Raw genomic sequence first — 14,626 nt, forward strand, 5'->3', positions numbered from 1 at the left:
TGAGTTATGCATGGGAGACACTGAGAATCAGACTGTGATCTGTCTTCTGCCATGTTTAATTAACCACAATGCTTTGTTATAGAGCTAGCTCTTTTATTTCTAACTTTTCTTGTTTTTTAATTTTAAATGATCTTTATAAAAGTAATACATGCTTATTAAAAAAGTAGAAAATGTCACTAGGCCCATCATCTAGTGTAATTTCAGTTAATATATGATGTATTTTTTGCAAGTTGTTTTATGCAATGTTACATTCTTTAACTATAGTTTTGGTTAAATATATAGATACATTATTTATGCATATATTTGTACGTATATAAATTTAGAAATACATGTGTAGAATGTACATCCTACAGATGTGTATTTTGGTTATTGCCACATAGCTGGTTAAGTATTTTAATAAATGAATACATTGAACTAGGATTCAGAAACTTGACTGTATGACTCTTCTGTGCAAGCTGCCACTTGACCACGGGCAGGTTCCTTGATCTTTCTGGAGCTCAGTTTCCTCGTTTGTATACGAGGGAGTTGAATCAGATCATTGATTTTGAAACCGTGGGATTGGTTCCGTGAAACCCCCACGGGGCGGGGAGTAGAAACATCAACAGAGCAGGAGAACCCTGGCCCTTCACTCCACCTGTGTTCCAACCAAGCAGCTGCATTTATAATTCTTTTATAGATTTGGGGTCCAAGTACATTTGGAAAAAGGGATTCATTGGTTTTTTTATGAAAGAGTATAAAATTGTTGGACCAGATCATCTCGCTCAACATTTCTATGATATCTATTAAGTTGCTGTGTGTTATGTACATTTTAAAACATTTCATCACCAGATAGAATGGTAGATTAAGCAAATTTGCCGTATTCTTTCAGATTATCTCAGGAAGCATGGAAGGGCAAAGAGAATCACTGATCTGTACTGAGCAGTGTCCAAAGCACTGTTGAATTATTTCTTGGGAAAGAAACGATTGGAGAGGTTGTAAAACATTTCCCCTTTGACTTTGTCCATTCTCAGGTCCAATTTAATGCTCTTTCGCGGAAGACTAACCAGAGAATCAGTGGTCCCTTAAACTACTAATATAAGTTTAAAAACTATGGACATTACCAATAACTGGTTTTCCATTTTCCTTATGCATGTTAAGTTTTTGCATTTTGCAGAGATTGATTCAAAGTCCCAGTATTTTAACTTTTTTTCTTGCCTCCACAGAAGGAAGAATCTTGCTCAAAAATGAGGTGAATGAACGCCCAGGCCCTCAAGAATCCTGGTCAGCTACATGAGGTGTTTAAAAACTGCCCTGACCATCTTGCCACACAAGTCTCTGTCATGAGGCCTGACAGGATGAACATGTTGCAATGGGACAGTGTCCTGCTCTGTAGGAACGGTTGCTGCTGACCTGCTGAGAGCAAGCTGGGGACTGCATGTTGTCTGCCAGTACAATGAAGGAAGTGGTTTATTGGTCACCCAAGAAGGTGGCAGACTGGCTGCTGGAGAATGCTATGCCAGAATACTGTGAGCCTCTGGAACGTTTCACAGGCCGGGACTTGATCAACCTAACCCAAGAGGATTTCACAAAACCCCCCTTGTGCCGAGTCTCCTCCGACAACGGTCAACGGTTATTAGACATGATAGAGACCCTGAAAATGGAGCACCACATGGAAGCACACAAGAACGGCCACGCCAACGGGCACCTCAGCATTGGCACAGACGTCCTCACTCCCGATGGCAGCTTCAGCATCAAGGTCAAACCCAACGGGATGCCAAATGGGTTTAGGAAGGAGATGATAAAGATCCCCATGCCGGAACCGGAGCGCTCCCAGTACCCCATGGAGTGGGGCAAGACTTTTCTGGCCTTTCTTTATGCACTTTCCTGTTTTGTTCTCACCACAGTGATGATCTCAGTCGTCCATGAACGAGTGCCTCCTAAGGAGGTGCAGCCACCACTACCGGACACGTTTTTTGACCATTTTAACCGGGTGCAGTGGGCCTTTTCTATTTGTGAAATTAACGGCATGATCCTTGTAGGACTCTGGCTAATTCAGTGGCTGCTCTTAAAATATAAGTAAGTAAAGCAAAAGCTCTCAGGTTCAATGATTGGGGGGTTTGCACTACAGATGTCTAATACTCATTATTTGGAAATTAAATTTGTCAAGCAGTAGAATCAAAGCATATTATTTCTTTCTTTTTTTTTAACCGCATACCCAACTAAAGCTCTGGCAGCTTTAAGAAAATGCCTTTTATTGCCTGTTTTGTACAAGATTCGTACAGAACGATGAATGGGATTGTTAGAGATGATGTTCTTCTATTTTCACTTCACAGGAAAGAAAACCCTCAGACACCTTGAGAGAGTCCAGGCTATTGGACCACAGATAGACTACCCAGTCTTGGTGTTATTAATCCATCAAATAAATAGTTGACAGTTGACCTAAGCACCGTGAATGGCTGTATAGGTTTTCCCACACAGGGTCAGACATCTGGAACCTTAGCAATATGTATTTAAAGAGATAGAATTCAGAACAGCTATTCCAGAGTGGCTTGAGCTGTTGGGAAAATGATACCCTCAGGAAATGACTTTGTTTAGGTAGGTGGAACACAGATGAACCTGCATGGTTTTCCACCTTCTAGAATGTGTGGCACCTAAAGCAATATGTGGCTCTTCCGTTCAAGTGTCTTGGCCTTTTAAATAGGCACCTCCTTTTAGTTTCAGATGGATCCAAAGTGGCTTTCATGTCCCAAGCTCTAAACTCAACACAGGCCCCTCAGACAAGCTCTTTGCTTGGGTTGCCTGTAGCAAGCTAAACATCTATGTTACCCTCCTCATTTGTGTCTGATTTTCCATTAGCAGAACATCTTTATTGCTTCCGTGCATGAGAGTTGGAAATGGGTTTGCTAAGGAACTGAGTTTCTCTCTAGTGGACTGTGTTTCATGACCTATAGCATGGTTGAACATTAAGGAAGTCATCTTAAATCCAGAAAACAGAGTGCAGACAGAGAGTTGATACTGAACTTGATCTGAAAGAATTGATGAGTGTTTTCCTGGTATGTTCATAAGGACTGTATTTTTTCACCTGGTGAATTACCTATCTGCAAATGGAAATAAAAGCAGTTCCTGTCTCTTTGCCAGGAAAGGACTATCTTAACCTGTGTAAAGGAAGTTAAGTGGCCAGTGTTTATTTGGGGGCTCTAGAGTTTGGCAATCCTGGAGTTTAAGCTAAATCTGAAATAGAAATGGTGGTCTAGGCTGCATTTGATTTGGTGGAAGGCCTTTTTTTGTTTACTTTAGTTTTAAGAGGCTAAATAGATAGCAGTAGGCTTCAGAAATATGAGATGCTCAGAATTTCTTACTTAGATTCATTCGACTGCCAAACTAGTTCTGCTTTTGACCTTTAAACTTTTGACTTCTAAACTTTATTTCCTAAAAGCCCATTAGAGAAAAAAATGCCAGTACTTTTCATTTACAAAGGCGAGGTCAATTAAATTACGTTTCCTGGGTTTTTCCTGATGTTTGTTGTTTGGTTTATGTGAGTTTTTTCATCAAAATTCTTACGTGCAAGCAAATCAAGTAATTTACTGTCCCAGAATATAACTTTGTGAAAGTCATACCATGCTTGAGTTCAAATCTTTCACAAAATTGTGACTTTTAAATACTTTTATTCTTGTTCTAAGGAAGTGTCCTAACCATAGGGCTAATTTCTTTAAAGTATATTACTATTCATATTTCTCTCAGCAGGGACCTTTCCTCAAATCTGTTTTGCTTTAAGCTTTCTAATTTCGTGTTTTACTGGTACTTATTGCCAGTACTGTAGTCACTTGTATATTTAATTTATACATCAGTGGATTCACACCTTGGGCAAAATTAACCCCGTGCTGGGACACAGGCAGCCTGGGTCAGCCTCAACTGTGCCCAGACATCCTGGGTGGTGTGAGTGAGTCTCTAGATCTCAGGAGCCTGGTTTTTCTCACAGATAAAATAAGGGCCTCTTAGTCTAGATGATTTCTGTTACTCTACACAACTATGTCTTGATTCTAACGTGATTGAATGGGCCAATTATGTTTGACTATTATTAACTGCAGAGCATTTTTTGTCCAGAATACGTCCAACTCCGGATTCTTTAAAGTCTTCTCTCTGGTTTCCATGTTGGCAGGATGGGAACATGAGAAAGGGAAGCGAACTGTTGTCATGATAATTGTAAGCATCCCCACCCCTGTCCTTCTACTGGGGTACGTTCCTGTTTCCCCCCTCCCTCCTTGAGGCCTCTTCTCAGTGTATGTGGCACAGCAGACTTGTAAGGCTTGGGAAGGAAGATGCAGGTTGACACACCAAGCAGTGGTATTGATGGACTACCCTTCCCTACTCTCGTAAAGAAGATGCAGACGTTCTTAGTATCAGAGAGACTCCTTGTTTCTAGTTATTTGCCGTTGCAGTGTAGCAGTTTTATTTACCCAGCATCTTGGGGAAATGGACCCTTCTAGTTCTGGAATATTCTTTTTAACAGAGAGTTAACCTCTCCCTCTTTTTGTGTTTGACTCTGCTGAGTCTTGACCCCTCTCCACACCATCCACCAAGAGGTTTGCCACTTAGGCACGTTTTACACAACTCCTCAGCGTTAAGCGTGTTTGGCCAGTAAACCCAAAGGAGCATTCTACTTTGATTTTAAGTGTCTTGGAGCCCTTTAAACAATTAGCCTCTTCCTTCTTGCTTCTGTATCTTCACTTTTTAGAGGGGAATCAGAGGCTGAAACTAGAGGGTGACTTATTGAGAAATGAGATCACTGAAATTTGGCCAATACGCCCCATCTTCAGCCAGATGTTTGAGGTGCTACATAACCTTGATGCTGAATTGGTGACATTGGGACATTTGGTTCTATCCTTACGTGATATACAATTGTCCTTTACTGTTAAACATGAGTTTTGGTTTTTGTACTTAAATCTTTTCTTTTGCCTCCTTTTATTCTTAACACCTCCCCCTCAGGTCTGTGTGTGTGTATGTTTATACATATATCCACGTGGGATTTCCATGACATTGCAAAGTGGAAAGCAACAATAATGCCTGTCCTTGAGAACTTTTTGATTTTTAAAACTGTAAATAATGTTGTCTCCCCATTTAGAATTGGACTTTGAAGCCACTGACTAGGAAAAATTCCTGAGAAATCTCTGCATTTGTGTCAGACTTCACTGCAAAACAGGTATCCCTTGTTTTCAGAAAGCATGATAAAGAATATGTTAAACTTAGGGATTTGGTACGGACTTCTTATGCATGGCTGAATCATGGCTAACACGGTGGCACCTATGTGTGGTACGTGTGGCTCAGCTCTGTTAGGACACTGTAAACACCTGGCGAAGAGGCCAAGGAGCAGGATTGTAGAACTTCCAGGTCGAGGGTTGTCTAGCCACCAGAGAAATCCTTATGACTTAGTATTGTGATGATAGGTACCTCAAATTCAGCTTGTCTAAATTCAGATTTATCATCTTTTTCTTCCAACTTCTTCCTCCTGTGTGGGTGGTGGAATTTCCTAGAAACCTAGAACTCCTCAGTTCCTTTTATATAAATAGTCACTAAGTTCTGTCAATTCTAATTTCAGATTCATTACCTCTTTCCGGTCCTACTTAGCGATGTGCTCAGATGCACCTTAGTGGGGGCTCAGATGGAAGCCCAGTTCCTTAGCATGAAGCTCAGGGTTCTTCCTAATCAAGACCCAACGTGTCCTACCTCATCTCTAGCTGCTCCACTCCACAGTTTGCCTCAAACACTTCAAGTTTATGTCACATTCCATTCTATTCCTTATGTATGTGTCTCCTTCACTGCTGGATTTTAAGTTCCTCCAGGGAAAAGACTAGATCCTATTCATCATTCATCCTTATATCCCACTACTTGGTAGAGAGTCTGGCACCTAGCAAGTGCTCACTTTAAAATTCATTCATTTATTCAGCTTGTATTTACTGAGCACCCTTCCATGTGCCAGGCTTGGTTGTAGACCCTGGGGTGCTGCAGTGAGCAGAGGCCCCCGACGCTCTCGGGGAGCTTGTTTTCTGGCCAGGGTAAAGCAGTCAGCGAACAAAGAAATGTATAATACCAGGTAGTGATGAGGGAACCGGAGAAAAATAAAGCAGTACCTCTAAAGGATTAGAAAGTGTTGGGTATACTGGGGAATGGGTGGTATTTTATACAGGGCGGTGGTTCCAAGTATGGTGATAAGTCATTAGAGGAGAAGGATATGGACAGATTTGTATTTTAAAAGAATCACTCTGGCTGCAGTCTAGAGATAGGGAAGCAAGAGTGGAAGTGGGGACTGGTTATGATGCCATTATAGGAGTCCAAGTGGGAGACAGTCACAACTTAGACTCAGTCACGTTTGGCCAGTGAGTTGATTTTGTGCTGGGGTGGTGGGAAGGGACGAGATCTTTCTAGAAGCTATGGCTTCTATTACACTGTAGCCACAGGGCTGGCTTCTGTTTTGGTATCTTCTTGCGAGGTTTTTGGGTCTCTCTGTGAATATCTGCATTTTGTAGGAATTTAATGGGGAGATAGAATTTGTCAATTTGGGAGCTCTCACAACTTTGTTTAAATATATTTTATTTCAGAGCAAAGTCAGGTCATGTATATATCCTGATAGATGTTTTCTACTGTGGCTTCTTTTGAATCAGACATTTGCCTAAAAGAAGTGGTACAAATCAGTCGAGGGGGTGGATTATGTAAGGACGAATTAAATAATGCAGGGTATATTGGTCCATTGGTGGGGAAGAGAAATATTTGAAGAAAAACAGGAGCATTGGATAGTTGGGATGTGGGGGAGAGTTGAAAGAGCTTGTGCTAGAGGCCTGAGGTAGAACATTCTGTCATAAACAGCTGCATAGAGTTATAGAGAGGCTGATGGAACGGTCACTGAGTAGCTTCTTTGTACATTCATTCCGTGCCAAAAGGAAAGGAACTAGAGAAGGGAAGTGGTGTTGGCAGATCCTGCTTAAGACCTGCAGTGATATTTGTAATCACAACTGTCTCTAGGGGCTTTGTTGATCCGCAGGAAGGAACAGATACAATTTTCCAGTGTGGCTTTTCTGGGATCACACTCAGTACTGGGATGGATTTTTCGATGTTTGGCAGCAGTGTATATCTTATGTTCAGGGACCACGTCGGAAAAGTCATCTTGTGTATTTTAACCTTTGATAAATGCTCTGGCATTGGGGGCTTTCCTTGTTAGGTGGGCATCTGCCAACATAAGAAAGTGTATCTACAGCATTTCCTCTCTTCCATGAGTGGAATCTAATTTCCAAGGACATGATCCTGGCTGATTGGCAACTGCTCCTGTCAGATGCTAATTTGATTCTTTGGGTTTGTGTTTTATTCAACAGACTAGACTCTCCACTAACATTTATCTTTCATTTTATCCCGTTTTAATTCCATCAGGGTTTCTTTTCACATTACGTTGATTGGATCAGAGTACTTATCTCTTTCCTCTTCTAATCTCCAAGGTAGTTGATGAGCACAGTTATTGTCAACATGTTTTCAATTGTTTTTAAGTCTTTGATGGTTGTGATTAAGAGAAGGTCTTAAAAGCTCTTGATGAAAAGCATTTGATATGAGGCAGGTCTCTCCAGGTTCCTGTTCACTAAAATTTATTTTCCAAGTTCCAGAAGAGCCTTTACTTAAGGCCGTTTCACTTTGTTCTTTTTTTTTGAGAAAGATCAGCCCTGAGCTAACTGCTGCCAATCCTCTTCTCTTGCCGAGGAAGACCGGCCCCCAGCCAACATCCGTGCCCATCCTCCTCCACCTCATGTGTGGGGCGCCCGCCACAGCACGGCCCGCCAAGCGGTGCCATGTCCGCACCCGGGATCCAAACTGGCGAACCACGGGCCACCGAAGCAGAATGTGCGCACTTCACCGCTGCGCCAGGGGGCCAGGCCCTCACTTTGTTCTAACTTGACCTTATACTGTGGACCGTAAGGCTAGTCTTTAATGGAACTTCAGGACATCTTTACATTTTGTTATGTATCAAGAAATCTTGAAGACTGCGTGTAGGGATGCAGCAGTAAGCAAAACTAAACTGCATAACAGTTATGTTCTGGGGAATTTTTGTTTGTTTTCATAGTAACATCTCAATTTTTGAAAGTGTGTGTTGTCCAGATTCTATCCAAGTATAAAATTCACAAAGACAAAAATTCCCTCGTGTTATTGCAGCTTTTCGGGGCCTCTAGCCCATTATTTAATTGGCTGATAAGCTGTCATATGCCGCTCCAGCAATAAGGCAAGATAGGAGCTCCAGGATGTCTCTTCCCTGCCTTTCTTCTCCCTCTCCATGTAGCTGTGTCTCTTATGTGCTTACTCAAAGTCTGTTCTCTTCTGTTCCTTTTCATCCGTGTTGTCAAAAGTCATTATCACCCTGTTCAAGTGGCAGATTCCAAACCAGCTGACGTTTGAGTAACAAGAATTTTTTTTACATACATTGTGTCATTTGATCGATGAACCCTTAAAATAAGTGGTGTTTTCTCCTCTCTCAGTGAAAATAACTGAGGCTCAGAGAATCTGTTGACTTGCCCAAGATCCCACGTGGTATATTTTGGGGATTCAAGGCTCTTTTGTGTAAATCCCCTGTAGAAATGTCCTGGTATAAAAGGCACCTGTCCTCTGGAAATTTATTTTCTTCACAGATATAGTGGCATAGGTTCCATGTGCATAGGACAGATAGAAAGAAAACAGATCAGTTCAGTGTTTGATGATAAGGTTTATGTGTCATATACCATCCGGGACACATGTTCATTTGCCTCAGGGTGGACCTGCCGACCCTCATAGCTGTCACATCTTGCTGTTCCACTGTAGTTTGTAGAAAATGTACTTACCTCTTCCCTAGCTGACTGCTGTGCTGTAACCTCCTGTGTGTGACGTGGGCCCTGCTTACCACCAGTCTGGGAAATCCCCTTTGCCACCAACTTCAGTCACTATTTTCTACTGAAGACTGACCAGGAGTGCCCAACCTTATTCTTTTTCTTTTTCTTTCTAGCAAGTTTTCTCCTCTCCCTTTGATTCTGACCCCCCGTCATCTGGCTATAGAGCCTGGGCTGTTACCCTGTTTTCTTTCCTTTCCTAGGGATCTTCCCTGTCTCGTTCTCATACACTTTCGACGTCCGAGGCTTTTGCAGGCCTCTCCCTCACTACCTTATACTAGAAGCATTTTTTGGAGTCGGGTAGAACAGTCCCTCGAGGGGTTAGATGATGGATTCTGTCCCAGGCTGTATCTGCTTCATTCTCACGGTAGCTAATTGGTGGTCTCATCTGCTTTCATCTTTCCTAATTTTTACCAGTTTAGATCTCAAGATCTAAATACTAGCCTAAGCCCTCAGAATTGAAGGAACCTTGGTTCACCTTGTGTAGCTTCCTAAATTCAGTAATCCCAGCTGTTTGGCTTTTAAGTTACTGTAAACATTATAAGGGGGAGAGAGCAAAAAAACCAATACATAGATGCAATAAGTTACAGTTTTATGAATTAATTTTTATTTATAACACTAAAGAAAACTAAGTAATGCATCTTGATTGTAGGCAGATTAGAAGACAAAGACAAACAGAAAGAGAAAACAAGTTACTTATCATGTGGCCAGAGATAGATAATGCCAATATTTGGGTTCATACCCCTTTTGATGTTTTTCTGTGTGTGCTCATATATATATAATCTATATATATATGTGTGTGTGTGTGTGTTTTTAAATGGTATCTTATTTGCCTTCTGTTTTATAACATGCTCAGGGATTATCTCTTTCCCTCTGCCTTTAAAAAACCATCATGAATGTCTGTGTAAGGATTCATGATCTGAGTTAGAAGTCACCACATCTGTCTCTCACTGGCCTGTCAGTATCGTGACAGTGGTAGTTAAGCATTCAGTTATACTGTAAATCTTACTAGTTTAAGATCATCCTATATCTATAGCCACCTACTAACTGAGTGAATTTGATCAAGTAACTTAACCCCTGTAGTAGCATTGTGTACTCACCTACAAAATGGGGATAATAAGATAGTGTCTATCTCAGCGTTGTGCGTACTGAGTGAGATGATATGTATAAAGTAACTCAGCTGAGTCCGTGGCATCCTGGTTCCCAAGCCTGCCCCACTCCCATACCATCTTAGTAAGTGGCATCTCTGCCCTTCCTGGTTCTCAGGCCAGACATCTTGGTTTTGTTGTTGATATTCACTTCCACCCCGTATCTAGTCCGTCTGTGCATCCCACCACTTCTCAACACCTCGATTGCTGCCGTAGGTCTGACCACCACCGCCTCTTACCTGGGGTGTTGCAGGAGCCTCCTACTGATCTCTGTTTCCATTCTTGACTCTCTTAAGTCGCTTGTCAACTCGGCAGGCAGAATGTGTCACTGTAAAAGGAACTTGATATATGTCACTCTTCTCTCACCTCCTGCAGCTTTAAGGCCATAGTCTTCATGGTGACCAAGGAGGTCCTACCAGACCTGGTGCTATTTCCTCCCGGACCACGTGTCCTCATGCATTCTGCTCTCTGACCTCCTTGCTGGTCTGAAAACACCCACACGCCAGCCTCTGTTTGGGATCTTCTCCCACAGGTATCCTCATGGTTAACCCCCTCGTACACGGGGACACCTTCTCTGACCAACTTAGCCCCAAAGTGTAACCTCCCTTCCCCCAATGACACTCTTAGTTAATTTTGTCCTTGAACACTTACCTCACACGCTCTGTGTCTACTTATTTATCTTGTTTATTGTCTGCCTCCTCCACTAGAATATAAGCACCACAAGGCAGGCTTTTTGTGTGTTCTCTTCACTGCTGCATTCCCTGTGCCCAGAATAATGCCTAGCACATATATATTTGTTATGTGAATAAATAAATAATAATAGCAGCAGCTAACATTTATTGAGTTTTGTACTGTGCTAGTTACTGTGCCTAGAATTCTATAAATGTTGGCCACTGCTGGTAATCTATGTGCTTATTATGTTTTTAGAAACCCTCTGTTAAAATAAGAGTGTGTTACTTTTAAGGATAATCCATTAGCCCAAGAGCAAACTTTAATCGTTCAGTTCCACTAGCTGTGACTGAACAAGCCCCTAAGAATGTGATTTAAGGTGGGTGAGTTTTGATGAAGGGAAGGAATGAGGAAAGATCTGGGTATACATATATATATTTGCATTATATATGTACATAAGAGTACTTGTTTTGTGTATACATATATATGCACACACACATGTTTATACACACATGTGTACATATATACAAACAAACATACATATCTTTTTCCTAATAGCCTGAAATACCAACAAGAAATGTAACTCCTTTTGTTTTGTACATATGTATGTAACTAGTTTCCGGAGGATACTTGATTTTAATTCTTCATAAGTGTCTCAAGTAGATCATATTGATGTTGTCTTTTATATCTTCTAGAGTGACATTTTTTCTTTATGTTACAATCTATGTTTAACCCAAGAAATTGTATATTTTTTTAAGGTGGGTTGAGAGGGACAATTTTATAATGTGATCTGTTCTTTGCAAATCCCCTAACAGTGCGGTTCATTTCCTGAACTTAATCGACTGTTGCATTATATTCCAGATCTTTACATGGGGCTTAGAAAAAAGCTCTAAGCCACTGCCTCCCTTCCTTTTTTTTTAACTTGACAGTTTTATTAGTGAAAAGAGCAGCTACTTGAAAGCTTAGAGACCAGGGATTTGTTGTGGCTTTCTTATTGACTATGTGGCCCCAGGCTAGTGCTTTAATTCTTTACACCTTAGTTTTTCCTTCTGTAAAATGGGATAATAATATATGCTAAACAGGAATATGGTTAAAATAATTAATACCAAAGATGTAAAATCTCTTTGAGTTGGATTTTTAAAGAGGCAAAAAGGCACTGTGCATGTACAGACACAGTTCTGGCCTGGGCACATGAGTATGTCTCATTCTCCTGATTCATAAACTGTGTCTTCTGCCCTGTGTGGATACCCAAGAAATATTAAATGAGTTATAAATCTCCTAGGAGAACTTATATATTTACTTTTCTGTTTGTTCTGCAGCATTTATTCTTTCCATTTCATTTGTTTTACTAACCTTTCCATGGAATTTTCTTTCCCAAAGTACGGAATTAAGCCCTTGGTTTTCATGATCCACTGTCTGGAGCAGCTGAGACTCCTGTGATGGGTGGAAATCCCATAGAGGGCAGTGAGGAAACAGGAGAGGGAAGGGAGAAAAGGGCAGAGTTCACAGTCCCCAGTCTCCAGGGGTTTACAGTCCTACCTGGATGAATGGACAAGGGTTGTAAATTAAAATAGAAGTGCAGAAAGGATGCAAAGTGAAGGATTAGTGAGCATCAGAGCAGGTTAATTCTGGAAGATATATGAAAGGATTTGAAGGACAAACATTTATGGAAATAAACAGGAAAGGACTATCAGAGGGGCTAGGAAGTGAAGCTCTGGCACAGAACTGTATGGTGTTGCCAGTCTTGTGGGTACCATCGTCAGTCCCACTGGGACTAACAAATGAGTTAGGCACACCTTTAAGAGCTTCCTCTAATAGAAGAGATGAGACCCTTTGTTGGTAATGGTGATGCCAGTATCACTATTAAAAACACCATACAATGGAAACAAAGTTCTGAAGTGATTTGGAGGATGAAGTGAGTCGGCTTGTGCAGAGGTGGTATTTGAGATAAATAGATAGGATTATAGCCAACAGGATAATGGGAGTGGCCAGGGAAAGAGATTTACCGGCAAAAGCTAGAAACTGGAGTTTTAGGGAACAATGAGTAGCTCCTTTTGCGGAGGACAGTGGGATTCATGTCTCCAAGATAAGACAGATAATGTAGCTTGGGGTCCTGTTGAGGGAGCTATGAGGGCAGTTGGCTCTTCAGTGGCAGTGGTGAGCAGTTGTCACAATCCAGGGAATCCAAAGGTTAGTAGCAAGGAATTAAAAGGAGGAAAACAGATTTAAGAACCTCTTGGGAGTTGGCTTCAACAGAGGGTGTTAATAGGAGGTGGGGCTATGAAGAAATTAGAGGCATAAGATAGCACCAGGGAACTTCTTTAGAGCAGGTGGCCTCTCAGAGACCTGAATGGCAAGCAGTGTTGTAGAAGTCCAGGCAGAGGGAATGGCTGACACAAGGCAGGAGGGACTTTGCGTGATGTGTTCAAAGACTGCCAAGGGCATCGGACTGAAGCTGTAGTCCAGAGAGTGATGGGAAGAGTGGCAGGAGGTGAGGTTGGAGAGGTGGCCGCATCATCTAGGGCTTCATGGGCTTGGTGAAGGATTTGGATTTTATTCAAAATATATTTAGCAACCATTGGAGGGTCTTAAAGAACACATTCTGTTTAACTTTTTCAAAAAAGCAATTCTAGCTGCTCTATGTAGAATAGGTTTTAGGGAGGCTCAAGTGGAATTAGGGACAACAGGTAGAAGGTTATTAAGAAGTTCAGGTGAGAAGGAATGTTGGGAAGTGGATGGTATTTCAGAATGACTGTTAAACGTGGGGAGTAGTAAGTAAATCTCACCAGGCACACAGTGTGCAGACAATGATGAAAAGTGACATGTTTAATGGTGGATATCTAGGATTTTTTCAGCACTTCAATAACTAATATAGTTATTAAATTATTATCAGAATGCGTATTTTGTAGAGTTCTGGGTCAATATGAAATATGACATAAAATGCTAACAGTGAAAAATCGAGTTAAATAGATTTTGGATTAAGTAACTTAAATGTGATAGGATATTGGCTCATCTATAGGTACACAGCAGTGTAGTCTCAAAATAACATTGGGATTTCTAACACAATTCGAAGCAATTTCCTGAATCTTAGTGTCTTGTGTAATAGATTTATATTTCCACTTAAACTCTCTGAACCACAATTTCCCCATCTGTAAAATAAGGATCATAGCATTGCAGGTTGTTTTAAGAACTAAATGGCACAGAATTTGGCATAGAGGAGAAATTTGGCAAAACCCTAGCTGCTCCTGATAACACCCTGGGAAATAACCTCAATAGTGTTTCTCTTATTCATAAGAAAGAGGCATCCTTTTCCTCCTTTTGTTGACGAGGAAGCTAATTTCCAAGGAAGTTAATTGGGATGGTCCAGGTCATGAAGTGAGTCCTTGTAGAGCTAACATCTCTATAAAGACACGCTCAGAGACGCCTCGTCCATGTTGCACATGCAGTCGTCCCCCCTTATTTGCTGTTTTGCTTTCCGCGGTTTCAGTTGCCCTCAGTCAACTGTGGTCTGAAAATGTTAAATGGAAGATTCCAGAAATAAACAACTCATAAGTTTTAAATTGCTGTCGTTCTAAGTAGTGTGATGAAATCTCGTGCTGTCCCACCCAGGACTTGACCCATCCCTTTGTCTAGTGCATCCACTCTGTACACACTTAGTCAATGAGCAGCCATCTAGGTTATCAGATCGGCTGTCGAGATCGAAGTGCTTGTGTTCAGGTAATCCTTATTTTACTTAATAATGGCCACAAAGCACAAGAGTAGTGATGGTAATTCGGATATGCCAAAGAGAAGCCGGAAAGTGCTCTCTTTAAGTGAAAAGGTGAAAATTCTTGATTTAATAAGGTAAAAAAAAACCATATGCTGAGGTTGGTAAGGTCTACAGTGACTTTTATTGCAGTATATTGTTATAATTGTTCTATTTTATTATTAGTTATT

At 41.2% G+C, this 14,626-nt stretch overlaps 1 protein-coding gene across 34 annotated transcripts in view; it reads left to right on the plus strand.

The window, feature by feature from the left end:
- SGMS1 (sphingomyelin synthase 1) overlaps positions 1 to 14,626 on the plus strand; it is a 279,380-nt gene that overhangs the window by 239,076 nt on the left and 25,678 nt on the right. For all 34 annotated transcript variants that reach the window (XM_070224814.1, XM_070224972.1, XM_070224804.1 and 31 more), the window contains one exon: positions 1,203 to 2,055. In XM_070224814.1, the coding sequence (XP_070080915.1) occupies positions 1,415 to 2,055 (641 nt within the window). In that variant the 5' untranslated portion in view covers positions 1,203 to 1,414. The remainder of the gene's footprint in view (positions 1 to 1,202; positions 2,056 to 14,626) is intronic.

This window comes from Equus caballus, chromosome 1, assembly GCF_041296265.1.
Source record: "Equus caballus isolate H_3958 breed thoroughbred chromosome 1, TB-T2T, whole genome shotgun sequence".
NCBI lineage: Eukaryota > Metazoa > Chordata > Mammalia > Perissodactyla > Equidae > Equus > Equus caballus.